Consider the following 12,428-nt stretch of genomic DNA (forward strand, 5'->3'; position numbering starts at 1 on the left):
GATTTTTTTTTTTTTTTTTTTTTTTTTTTTTTTTTTTTTTTTTTTTTTTTTTTTTTTTTTTTTTTTTTTTTGGTGTTGGAAAAAAGCTGACCCAATCTCAAATTCTCTGTATTTTTATTATTATTCTAATTTTCTCCCTTTTTAATCATACGATATTCATACGTGGATTATTATTCTATTTTACGGTCCCATTTATTTATATATTTCTTTTTAAATAATAATTTTAGCCCATAATAACGTTCGTAGGTTCAGTTGAGTCACATTGAGACATTTTTTAAACTCTGACTCAATTATTCGAGTTGTAAATTTTTACTGTTGACCCTTACTTATAATTAACTTAATACAACTCGACCATAAATCGATTGTTTGAGTTGTTCAGTTATTTATTCAAAAAAATTAACATGGGAAGAAATGTCATTGAAAAAACTTGAAATTACAGTCGTGATGTTTTTAGCTTCACACGTTTATTTTACTCATCGTTTTCAAATATATTATAAAATAAAAGCATTTCATCACAATCGAGCCCATCTTAATTTTTTTTTAATTAAAAATAAAAGTTCGTGATTTTTGAAAGAACATATTCGTACCAATAAATTCACTACTGTCGTCAAAATATATTATTCACATATTGTAACAGTTAAGTTCATTATTAACTAATATTATCTGCTTTGGTATTTTGGGACACTGTCGAGAACTTGTGTCTCATACTATTTTAACAGCCTAAGTAAGTTTACCGCTAACAAATATTGTATACTTTGATCCATTACGTATTGTAGTCAATCTCACGATTTTAAAACACGTCTATTAAAGAGAAGTTTTCACACCTATTTCAATATTAATTTATATAGTCAACTATTTATATACCCATAAGTGTTTGAGTTCAACTCTGACTCTCCTTATTTGCCATATAATATTATTTAAGAATTATATATTATCAAAACCAAAAATAAATAAATAAATAAAGTGTTTTTAAAAAGGTATATTGACTTTAGAATGAAAAAATATATATATAAAAAATAAAATAAGCGGCGTGGGATAAGATGGACAGTTGGATAGTGAAAGGCACATTCAAAGCCTTGACGTCCGCCGGAGATACAGCGGCCGCGGTGTCAACTGAACCACCGCCACTCTCCGCCGCCACCTCCACTCGCCCCATAATTGATTTAATCCCACTCATTCATTTAATTATTATGCATTATTAAATTATTAATAAAATATGTGAATATATATTATTAACTTTTATAATTTTAATTAATTTAGAATAAAAGACAAGATCTCTCATCGCTGTAGTTATTAAAGTAAAAAAATACATTTTTACTCCGTTGGACTTATTTTAAGGTAGCTCACATCCTATTTAAAATCCAATGATTTAATATGACTCGAGCAGAGTGTGAAAGTCATCTTAGTAACTCTAAACGGTCGGTATATTTCAATAAATTTATTCAATTTAACATCATGATTGAATAAATTGATTTTTTTAAGGGACCCAAATGATCGAATAAAATTGATATTTTGAAAGCACGAGACCTAAAATTAACCAGAAACAGTATTTAAACCTAAATCCGTATAAATAGACATTGATTTAGCAACCTTTTGCACCCTTTTTTTTTTTTTTCTAACTTTAATGATGTTGAAATATTTCAAGAATTTTTTTAAATAGAAAAATAATAAAGAGACAAACACATATTTATAAAGAGAAGAAAGCAAAACTTGCATTATAAGAAAGGAGGAGACATCATAAGAGCAAAGGGAGTGTGGAGGTTGTTATTGAGTAAATGGGGAGATTCCTTCTCCTTTGGGGCATCTGGACCATTATCTCTATTACCATCTGGTTAAGCAATCACCAAATTAGTAGATCCAATCTCACGGCAACGTTCTATCAAACTGGATATTCTTAGAGTTTGAGTCTAATTAGAACTTAACCCAGCTGATTAGAAGTTTGAATCTCTCACCTCGATCATTATTCTTAGAGTTTGAGTCTAATTAGAACCTAGCCCAGCTGGTCGATCATTAGACTAAGACATGGTGGTTTTATTGGATCTTTTATATGAAAATCATGGTTTTGATATTAAATTGGTAAGAAGTATTGTTATGTTAGATGAATACTTTTGAAAAAGATAAGAGTAGATTACCAATCTCTCACAAACGTAAATATCTTTTGTTTCAATCACATTATTAATGACTTTTTTCAAAAGTCAAAGGTCAAATCTTCGAAGAATAGTTCAAAATCCATAGTTTAGTTACAATTGTTCTGTTACAATTACTCTATGCACAACGAGGGTTCGAACTACGAACCCTGTTTGTCTAACAAATGGAACAAATACAAAGGGATCTAAAACAAAGCACTTGAATGCATATTTCCACGTAATAGGTGTTTAGGCCATTTAACAAGGACAAAAATGGTCTCTTAAGCACAACCGAAGATTTTAAAAGTATATAGACTAAAAAAACCAAAGACTAAAAGTAGAGAGACCGTAATAAACATCTTAAAACATCGTGAAAGTATAAGATCCGAAATGAACTAAAACCAAAGCATGTAGTAAATAATGAAAAAGAACTCACAAGGCATGAAAAGGAAAAGGAAAAGGGAAAGTGAAAAAGAAAGGTCCCCAGCTATACATAATGCTCATACGCGTTTTGGCCCTGATGTGACAACCTCATAAAACGTGAAGGCTTGTAATTAGCTACAGACAGCCTACAGCCAAGCAGTAATAAAGGCACGTCGGTCTCATTTGGTTGCCCATTATAACTCATTCATTCATAGCTTAAGACTTTAGAGCTCATTTTGCTCCCTTTTCAACATTCTATGAATGACTAACAGCTATGGATGGGAAGAACATTGAAGGGCAAACCCAAAAGAGGAAAATAATGAAGCAAAATTATGTATTCCTATGAGCTTCAGGCCAAATTTTCCAGTCTTCAATTCATAATCAAATAGCTTTAAGTAGAGACAACGGCCCAATGACAGACAACAAAAGTGGAAAAAAATTGATGAAGAATATCCATCGTCTATAGATACTATCAATCAAAGCATTACACTGAGTGAATAAATAGAAATGTGAAATACCTCGCTATTAAACAGCGCTGCTCGGGACTTGCTTGCTGATCCGACCCCTCTGGGCGACAACGGGCACCGGAGAATTTAACAGCAACAGGGGATTGTGAAGAAGACAGCACTTTTGGTCTTATTCTGAATCCCTGACACTCTCACTTGTCAGCCACAGTTTCTTCTGGACAATGAACACGGTCTCGTCCCCGTCCAATTCTGAATCTGAGCTGGCATTGGCGGTAGCTACTGTTTCCCAGTGTAATGCAGGTAGATACTTCTTTATCAAATCTACAACAGATTGCTTGTCCCTGATGATGACAAAACCTGTGGGTCTGAGTATGCGATCCATCTCGAGCAACAAGTCCTCAATGCTGCACTCTTTCTTCTCAATATCAGAAAAGACGGTCCATGCATGGAGCAGATCGTATGTACGAGGATATGTAGAGAAGGCTTCGCACCTGTAAAAAATGTATTAAGTGTAATTTGCATATACTATCTTGTATATAAACTAGAATTGCATTTCACAGTTTTCGTTGTAGCCATAAAAGGATATGCAAGTGCTTTTTTTCAGCTGCATACCAGTTATTGATAGAGCCTATGAGGCCTCGATCGTATATCAACTTCAGCGTGTTCGGTCCATCTTCTGGAACAACATTCATCACCCACACATCCTTGTCCTTCAGAGCAGCTCCAAACGACCCCATATTAGCCTTCATGTCCATGACATTCCTGATAGTATCCGATTCGATCTTTGGACTCAGTAGATTCCAGTAACTCCCAACTCTACGCTGCCAAATTTCCTGCAACAAGACAATATAAGTTTGGAAACTTCTGGACCCAGATTTGAATCAGCCAAATTCACCATGGTCATAAAATTACCGTGTCTTTTTCGAACATTTCAGTTGAATAGCCAAAATCCTGAAGTCGGGGAGGAGGTGAAGTTAATCGAGCTGGCCAAGGAGCCAATCCACTGCCCTTGACTTTATGATCATCTGCACCAACAAATCAAGTGTGATCAAAAAGCAAGCATTTTCAATTTGCAATAGGACGATATTTCTCAGCACGTGCCAATAGGACACAACAGAAACCTCTTACGATCACACAATTCAGAAAATCAATTCCAGTTCAGTTGAAGGCTAGTAGGCTAAATTACAAGAAAAAATCAACACCAAGAATCCCAAAGATGGGATTTCCTCCCCAAGAATGTCATATTCTCTATGCCACATAGCTTTAAACCCGAAAATTTAAATAATTTCCATTAGATAAGCAGCAACACATGGATACTGATAGTTGGCAAGTTGAAAAGGAGGTACTTATGCTGGCAAATAATAAATGATGCATTTAGTAGCAAGAAAATAAAATATAAAACAAGCCATTCGATAAGGGTCATACGGTCAGAGTACGGAGTGATACAAGCTTCCATCTGCACACCCCAAACGGCATCAGGATCATCGTCAGATCGACATAGTGGAGGACGAGTACCAGGTTCTCTTTGCAGATAACAATCATTTGTTAGGGGCTTTTGCCATATTACAGTCTGATTCCTCTTTGCAGCAATTCTCCAACACATACGGCCCACAAGGTCACTCATTTTTCTCCATATTCTCAGATCCTCCTCATCCTGGGCATAAGCTTCTGGAGATGAATAAGCAAAATAACCTCCCGGTCTAAGTAATCTATCTAGCTCAAGAAGAAGAATCCCGTCTCTTTGAAGCCAATCAATACGACAACGAGAACAGTGTGCGAGTTCAAAAGATCTACTTGGGTAAGGGAGCCTCTTGGTTCCTAAAACACCAAGGTATGCAGGAATTCCTCTTTCCAAGGCAAATTGAATTTGATTTTGATGAACATCATTTGGTGCTAAGGACATTGCTATGATATTAGATGAGAGAAGATATCCTCCAAAACTTGCGACACCACAACCAACATCAAGAACGGTACGCAGTCTTCCTTGATTGTTTAGATTATCATTTGAAAAGTTGAGCATCTGAAAGATGAAGGCCAACGTTTTCAGCTAATCAATTGCTCATAAGAAAACTTGCAGAAATAATAAAATCTCATAAACTTGAGCCAAAACCATGAATGGTAGAGATATAATACGATAAACCCTGCATCTAAAATATTGTTCAAACAGCAAACATTGCATAATCTTTCCTTTCTGGACGATAAAGAAGTGTTCAGAAATCTTACATTTGCAATTGAAGCAATGTACTTATCTGCTCCGTAGTGAAAGTGAGTACCTCCTCCAGGGAACACAATTTTTTCTCCTTTCACAACCATCCAGTTCTGATCGGATTTCTCATGTGCAAGATGAGTATGAGGAATGTTAGCTTTCCACACTTCATCTCTGCTCTTTGGCCACTTAATTGGGACCTGAAGTAACACATCATTAGTAAGTAATCAGCAAAATCTTCAGGTAATGCTCAGTGCTACTAAATTACCTTATATCCTGCTGGAGGAGGAATCAGGCAATTGAACCGTCTCTCAGGTGGTGGGCAGTGTCTTTCATAGTGTTCCATTAAAGAAAGGTCCAGTTTCAATCTCATTTGGTAAATGAGATGTCTGTCCAAGCATGGAATCAATTCCGAATGCCGGTCATCGCAGACCTTTGAAACAAGAGAAGAAACTACATGAGAAGGCTCCACAGATCACCGTAAGACTAAAAATATTAAAAGTTGAAGGAAGAAAAAACAAGGGAAGACAGTTACTTACAGGGTAACTTTTTGGTACGACACCATCTTCTGCGTCATCCTGCTCAGTTGAGGTTGTAGATTCTTCAGAGTCTTCGTTCCCCATCAAATAATGGCTCAAGGACTTGCTGCCATGCTGCAGAGCGAACGCACCATGGTCTTGACTGCCAAAAATGGATCCATAATATGCATACAAAAACCCAAGAAATATCGCCACAACACATATGGTAGCGATTAATCGCTTCTTCTGTGTTCCATCAGATCTTCCCCTCGTCATTTATCAATCTTACGAGTTTTTCTCAACTATATACTTCGACCCAAGTATGAAAACAGTGTTGCACGTATCGCCTAAATGGAAACTGGATAACCTCCCCTCCTGAAGCTACAGTAGAAAACGATAGCAAGAATCAGGTATATTATAGAACCCGATGTCGAACCTGTCAGGAAAGCATGAAGTTCCACAACAGAAGAAAAGGCCAGACACACAAAGAGCCTGATTTATGGGTTATGAAACCCCGTTCTACTTGAAGTAAGTGAATTCATACTTCCAGTCACTTATGGTCCTAATCATAGGGACAATACTAAATCAGAAATGCCAAGTGCACTCAATTTCTTGAGTCTTGACTTGTAATCCTTTATGCTTTCTTAAAGAATTCTCTTCTCCAAATGTCGGCATAGATTAATTTCTTGAGTCTTCTCTCAAGAAATAGAGAAGACTCAAGAAATCATCAATTCTCAAACACCATAACACAAGTTCAAGCAACAATTACAATCAATCCAACGTGTAAAAAGCGAAGAAAAGAAAACAAAACACATAAAATTCTTAATGCATCCAATGAGACTGACTCTATCAAGTACATCGACAAGCCAACCAACTGAAGAATGGATGAACCGACACTCATAAGCAAGATTCGCCCAACTTAAATCAACGTCAAAATACCAAAACAGCCAAAGATACGAGGGCAATGTGTGTCGGTGCATTCAACTAAATCCCCAGATCTGAAAAATCCCCAGAGAAAAAAGAAAAAAAAAAAATCCATCGACTAACTAATCAACACCTCCTACATAAATTCCAATCAAACCAAACGCCAAATCCAAATCAAATTTAACTAATTAACAAACGATATCCAGAAACCAAAACAATTTAGATCCAAAAATCAACGAAAACAACTCACAAGCAAAAACCCAAATCACGAGAAATGGAGAAAAACAAGTAGACAGCGGGATCGGAGAGCGAGTGCAGCAACTAAAGATAAACAGCGAGAGCTTACAGTGAGTGAAGGAACAAGAAATCAAATATGAAAGAGACAGAGAGATTAGGAAGAAAAAGAAGAGGGAGAAACCAGATCTACAAGTTTCTGGTTTAATGGAGAAATCATACTATTTTTGGGAAGGACCTGACCTGTTGTTAAGTAAATAGCTCCGCGTCTGCCATTGCCAGAGAAAAGAGAGAAGAGAGTGATGGTTTTATACACTGTATTGAATTTCTTTAATTTTCTGCAATCTTTATTTATTTATTTTATTTAAATATCAGTGAAACTAAATCATTAATCCTCCCAACTACTTGCTAATTAAGATGCTAATCCTTTAATTAAAAATCAATTAATACGTTAATTATTGATTAATTCTATTTTATTCATGGATAAGACACTGAGTAATAAATTTTAATTTCGAACTTTAATTATATAAAATAATTAAAAATTACCCTATAGCTTTAAAATTGGTCACTCCAAATAAAAATAGTTATTTATTAAAGCAATTAGCTATTAATATTTTAGGTTAAAACTTTAATTTTTTTTTATTTTAGTTTAAAAATGTTTATTTATTTTATTAAATATTTTAATAACTGTGATCATAGTGGTAATTTTTTAAATTTCAAATATTAGAATAATTTTTGTGTAGATATTAATAAATAAAATAAGTAATTAAAATGGAAAGTTATTTATGAGGGAAATAAAGTTGCATGAGATCTCAAATATGTCCACTTCATATGCCACAGCTGTCGATATGCCTTTCACATAAATAAATTTGACAGCCTTTAAATTATTGATTATGACTTTTATCCTATTTATTCAACCTTTTCTTTAAATAAATAAATAAATAAATAAAAAGGTGTATTAGGTGTTATAGATTGTAACATTTCTTTTTATTAAAAAAGTGTTAAATACTAATTTTTTAAACATAGACTAACTATAGTTTTTTTTTTTTTTTTTTTAGGGTATTTTGAAATTTTTATTTATTTTTAGTTTAAGAGAGGATATTATTTATTTATTTATTTATTTTGTTGTTAATTTTAAGGGTTTTAATGAGTATTTTTGAAGGTAGTATTAAAATTTTAAAGATATATTTTTTTTTGAGTGGAGTAATTTAAAATTTAAGGGTAATTATGAAATAATCTATAAAGATATGTTTTAAATAAAATAAATAAAATATTAATAATTTCTAATATTTTAAAATTTTAAAAATTTTGAAATAACTATTAAATATTAATATATTTTTTAAAATTTCTAATAATCTAAAGGTATTTAAGGTATTTTAATTAATTTAACCTAAAAACAAATAACAATCTGAAAAGCCCGCGTTTTCAATTTGAAAATAAAATATATATATATATATATGTGTGTGTTTGTGTGTGAAGTTGGAAGAAAATGGAAACATTATTACTTTTATTATTAAAACTCCGAGAGATCTCTCCATTTTCCCGGCCGACAACGGCTCGTCGGCGAAAGCTCGCTCGCTCTTTATTCCCTAAATTACATTAGGACTCCATTATATATATATATATAGCTACCATTTCTTCATCTCTTTCAGTCTCTTCTTCCCTGCGACCTTCCTGGGCTGAGAATCCTCATCTCCTGTTGCCCGTACTTCAGCCGCTGTGCCTCCTCCCTTGAAATTCGGTACATGTTTGATAGAACTCCCAGCGGGAACATCCTCATCTGTGAAGCGCGCCCCGCCAGAAGGTTTGTGATAGCGTTGTCGTTCGTCTTGAATGCAATCCACTCGAATCCTTTGTCGCTTGCTTGTTTCATCACCACGAAGTTCTGTGGAATCATCAGTACCTGTCCTTCCCGAAGCTCGCCGTTGAACACCGATTGTCCGGAATCGTCGACGACCTGCACTCTCGCGCTTCCTCTCGTCGCGTATACCACCGTGTGGCTGTTCACTGTGTAGTGCGGTGCTACGAGCGCGTTCTGTTTGCGTCGAATTTAGGGATTTCGAGGATGTTAGCGTTGCTAGGTTTTTTTTTTTTTTTTTTTTTTTCAAATTGGAGATTTGAAGAAATTTGCGTGTTAGGGCTTCTGAAATTGGAGATATGATGCAATTACTCTACTTACGCTGTAGAGGACTCCTCGTTCGGCGCTAAGGCGGACTTGGCGGAGGAAGGGGAGATTATGGTAGTTGGCGGTGGAGATGCGGCCTCCGCGTGGGTTGAACACATCGGCGCGCTCAGAACGACCGATGTTGTGCTTCAATCGGAGTGTGCATATGGTTTCTTCGAAGCCATTTTCCGATTCTGATTCGATGTATCTTCCTCTTGATCTCTCCTGTTCATCTCTCTCTGGCAGAAGCACGTCGAAATCTTCATCGACTTGCACGATTCTGTCCCTCTCGTCGTCTTCTCCCTTCAGCCGCCTGACCAATCCACTGTCTACTTTGAAAGCTTCTTCCAGAAGTTCGTCTGCAAATCCACTGAACATATTGCCTGATTTCTCGCCGACGGATCCCCTGCGGCTTCTTCCTTCCATTTCCTCTGCGCCTCTTTCCACCATCTCTGGCCTTCCGGCGAGGAAGAATTTCTGTAAAAAAAGACAATAGAGAATCGTACGACTTAGTAATTAAATCGTTAAACACGGCCGAATCTGAGGTCGTCTTTGTTTTAGCTCAGATATTAAATCGTTATACTCTGTTTTTGTTCAACTTACTCTGAGGTATGGATCGATTTGATTGGCGACATTGCGAGTATCGGTGAACACAATCAAAATGAGATCGGACTGTCCTCGATTATAGATCCAGTGAGAAACTCCGGCCGGCACAACGAGGAGATCGCCCTCTCTGAACTGGCGGATCTTCTGGTGCTGGTCTCTGAACGCAGAGCCAGCCGATTGCGATCTTCGTAAATCGGTTTGGTAAGTTTCCGCACAACCGGGAAGTGCAACCCCGCGTATGCCGGTGCCTTGGACGACGAAGATGAGTTTAGGAGCATTAGAGAATCCAGGTAGAAGCAGACCTCTGGACCGGATTTTATGGCGGAGCATATTTACTCCGGCGCACTGGAACTCCTCGCTGTACTGATCCCACACTTCAGTGGAACCGGCCTCCGCCTCGGCTCTGCGAACGGGCTCTTGAGCTCTGAGATTCTCAAGACGACAGGCTCTCGGAGAATGGAATCGGTGCTGCTGCATTGCTTCCCCGCCTTGGAATTCCTGAGGGAAATGCTCAAACTGAGCGAAGCAGACATTGATGAAAACCAGTAGACATGACAAACCAAGAAGAGAAGAGCGAGCCATGGTGACGGAGAAAGAGAGGAGAAGGTTAATAGGTGCGTGAGAAACGTTGAGGAAGGTGGCGGAGTATTTATTGGGGGACGGAGGAGGAATGGTGGTGACAAGTGGATGGCAGCGGCGGTAGTAACAGAATACGTGGTGGGAGGGATTCATGTCGAAACCCACCAGCTGCCATTGCGTCTCTGACATGTTGTTACAGAAGGTGCTCCTTCGAGCCTCCACGGACCATTGTTGCACAGGCCGATCCACCTCAATGGTACGTAATTTTATTTGCATGTTTTTGTTTTTCAATTTGATTATTCTTTTTAAATTATCCTATTTAATTATGTTAATTATATATGGGCCTGGTGGGTCATATCTCTTGGACAGCCCAATAAGTTGAGATATGTGAAGAAGCCCACCTTCTAAATTTATGGGCTTTTGGCCCACAAACTAGAAATAAAAGTTATTTATTGTTTTCAACAAAATAATAATCTATAATAATTTTAAAATTTTATCTAAATAGACTAAATCTTATAAAAATCAATGGGATTTACAAAAATAGCCAAAATGATAAAATTGAGTATTTAAATTTATTATTCATGACCTCATTCCTTGAAGAGTACTCAAACTTAAATATTTTTTTTTAATTCGCTTCTTTTTTCTTTTTTAATTATTAATATTACTTGTGATAGGAATGTGTTATTTATTCTTACCTACTTTGCAATATTTGTTTCAAAGACATAATTTTAAATCAGTTATCTAGTTTTATATAATTTTTAAATTATTTATGTGAGAATTAATCTGATTTTTTTTTCTTCCGACTTTTTTAATAAATTAAAATTACTGTCTTCTGATTAGTGGACTCTCGGACTTACTTTGAGTTAAGATTACTGTCTTCTGATCTTTCCTTGACTTTTACTCTATTTTATTTGGTTTAATTTCACCTGCTAGGAAAATTATTCTATCTTATTTTATTCATTAATTTCAAAACAATATTCGTGACCAAGTAGTGGTTTTGATACCAAAAAATATATATATGGAATAAATAAAAGTCATAAAAGTTATGCAAATTTCTAAATAATAATAGTAGGCGAATAATAGAAGTTATTTTGTGAAGAAATTTGATAAGGTATGGACAATTCCCGAATTTCAAAAATCTCTTTTCATATCTCCCATGTTGTCTCATTGCCCTCATAATTGATAATATTTTAATTTCTAAAATTTATCTGCCTATGATCTCTGTGGTAGTGGGTAGAAACTTCAGCTTCTAATGTATGACGATAACGTTGAGTGGTAGAGACAATGTCTCGGTCCATGCTAACAATCTTGGCTTCGGCTAAGGTCACGGAGAATCTCGAGGTCAATTTGATTCAACTCTCAAATCTAGATCTTAAAATGAATTGGAATTCAAGACCAGTTGTCATATGGAAAAGAAGTCTATTCTAAACTCTCAAAATTTCAAGCATCCTATACTCTTTTACTCTATAATTTAAATATCAATATATGTAGTGATAGCTGGTCCTCTCATTCTTAATTCCCTCGTAAATCTCAAATGCATTTATTTTCCTAAGTTTGTTATATTACATAATATATATAACATTACCAAACAATCATATACTTTACATTAAAAAAAATCAATTATTAATACATTTTATTTACTAAAAGAAATGTGTTTATGTGAGCTGCGGCCTAGTTTTCCATAAATTTCCTAGAACAAAGCAAGACGACGCCGTTTTCACTTAAACGCGTCAATTCCAAGACGCCGAACTTAGCGTTACATTGAAACTACATTTTAAATGCAATATTAATTACGAGAAAAGGACTGATGAGAAATTTCCTGGAAACTCGAAATTAGCCCCTATATTCTCAGTTATTACATAAACCCCCCAATTGTTTTATTCGTTTCTTCAAACTTCTTCCCCGGTAAGTAATCCACTCTCTCAACTCTCCCGCGGATTCATAATTCTACCCCTGAATTTCCTTATAAACCCAAAAGTGGAACTTCATTTTGTTTATTTATATTTCTACCCCCTGCTCTGTTTCGTCAAGCTTTCCATTTATTTTTAGAACTGCCATTTTTGCCACATTCTAAATTCTCAAGATCAAGATACTACCTGACGAACGAGAGATTTGAAACTTTTCAATCCGCTTTTTTGTTTGTTTGGTTTTTTTTTTTTTTTTTTTTTTTTTTTTTTTTTT

General features: G+C 35.5%; 3 protein-coding genes across 6 annotated transcripts in view; 1 reads left to right on the forward strand and 2 right to left on the reverse strand.

Annotated features, from left to right (window-relative positions):
* Positions 1–2,861: 2,861 nt before the first annotated feature.
* LOC111498974 (probable methyltransferase PMT3) lies at positions 2,862–7,242 on the reverse strand. Of its 4 annotated transcripts, none has more exons than XM_023150375.1 (8): positions 7,142–7,242; positions 5,762–6,121; positions 5,491–5,655; positions 5,240–5,422; positions 4,442–5,036; positions 3,929–4,041; positions 3,629–3,849; positions 2,862–3,507 (listed from the first exon to the last, which is right to left on the reverse strand). In XM_023150375.1, the coding sequence occupies exons 2-8, from the start codon at positions 6,014–6,016 to the stop codon at positions 3,186–3,188; spliced, it is 1,854 nt and encodes a 617-aa protein (XP_023006143.1). In that variant the 5' UTR covers positions 6,017–6,121; positions 7,142–7,242; the 3' UTR covers positions 2,862–3,185. The 4 variants fall into 4 exon arrangements, with proteins under 4 accessions (XP_023006143.1, XP_023006147.1, XP_023006145.1 ...); XM_023150379.1 differs by having other exon boundaries at positions 5,762–6,115; positions 7,142–7,218; XM_023150377.1 differs by having other exon boundaries at positions 7,011–7,144.
* A 1,143-nt stretch (positions 7,243–8,385) lies between these two features.
* On the reverse strand, positions 8,386–10,443 carry LOC111499130 (11S globulin subunit beta-like). The gene is made up of 3 exons (XM_023150614.1): positions 9,666–10,443; positions 9,078–9,539; positions 8,386–8,933 (listed from the first exon to the last, which is right to left on the reverse strand). The coding sequence occupies exons 1-3, from the start codon at positions 10,434–10,436 to the stop codon at positions 8,547–8,549; spliced, it is 1,620 nt and encodes a 539-aa protein (XP_023006382.1). The 5' UTR covers positions 10,437–10,443; the 3' UTR covers positions 8,386–8,546.
* Positions 10,444–12,156: 1,713 nt separating this feature from the next.
* LOC111498913 (putative E3 ubiquitin-protein ligase XBAT34) overlaps positions 12,157–12,428 on the forward strand; it is a 5,456-nt gene continuing 5,184 nt past the window's right edge. Inside the window, exon 1 of the mRNA XM_023150268.1 lies at positions 12,157–12,421. The gene's annotated coding sequence lies outside the window, so the exon portion shown is untranslated. The remainder of the gene's footprint in view (positions 12,422–12,428) is intronic.

The sequence above is a fragment of the Cucurbita maxima genome, unplaced genomic scaffold (assembly GCF_002738345.1).
Source record: "Cucurbita maxima cultivar Rimu unplaced genomic scaffold, Cmax_1.0 Cma_Scf00026, whole genome shotgun sequence".
In the NCBI taxonomy this organism is placed as follows: domain Eukaryota; kingdom Viridiplantae; phylum Streptophyta; class Magnoliopsida; order Cucurbitales; family Cucurbitaceae; genus Cucurbita; species Cucurbita maxima.

What these genes read in the sequence shown, in the direction of transcription:
- LOC111498974 (XM_023150375.1), bottom strand. Translation starts at nt 6,016, where the DNA reads ATGACGAGGGGAAGATCTGATGGAACACAGAAGAAGCGATTAATCGCT. An exon ending in TCGTACCAAAAAGTTACCCT is followed by an intron (nt 5,656 to 5,761) that starts GTAAGTAACTGT and finishes CTTGTTTCAAAG; the next exon opens with GTCTGCGATGACCGGCATTC. An exon ending in ATAGGCTCTATCAATAACTG is followed by an intron (nt 3,508 to 3,628) that starts GTATGCAGCTGA and finishes CATTTTTTACAG; the next exon opens with GTGCGAAGCCTTCTCTACAT.
- LOC111499130 (XM_023150614.1), bottom strand. Translation starts at nt 10,436, where the DNA reads ATGTCAGAGACGCAATGGCAGCTGGTGGGTTTCGACATGAATCCCTCC. An exon ending in AAATCGATCCATACCTCAGA is followed by an intron (nt 9,540 to 9,665) that starts GTAAGTTGAACA and finishes CTTTTTTTACAG; the next exon opens with AAATTCTTCCTCGCCGGAAG. An exon ending in AACGAGGAGTCCTCTACAGC is followed by an intron (nt 8,934 to 9,077) that starts GTAAGTAGAGTA and finishes CGACGCAAACAG; the next exon opens with AACGCGCTCGTAGCACCGCA.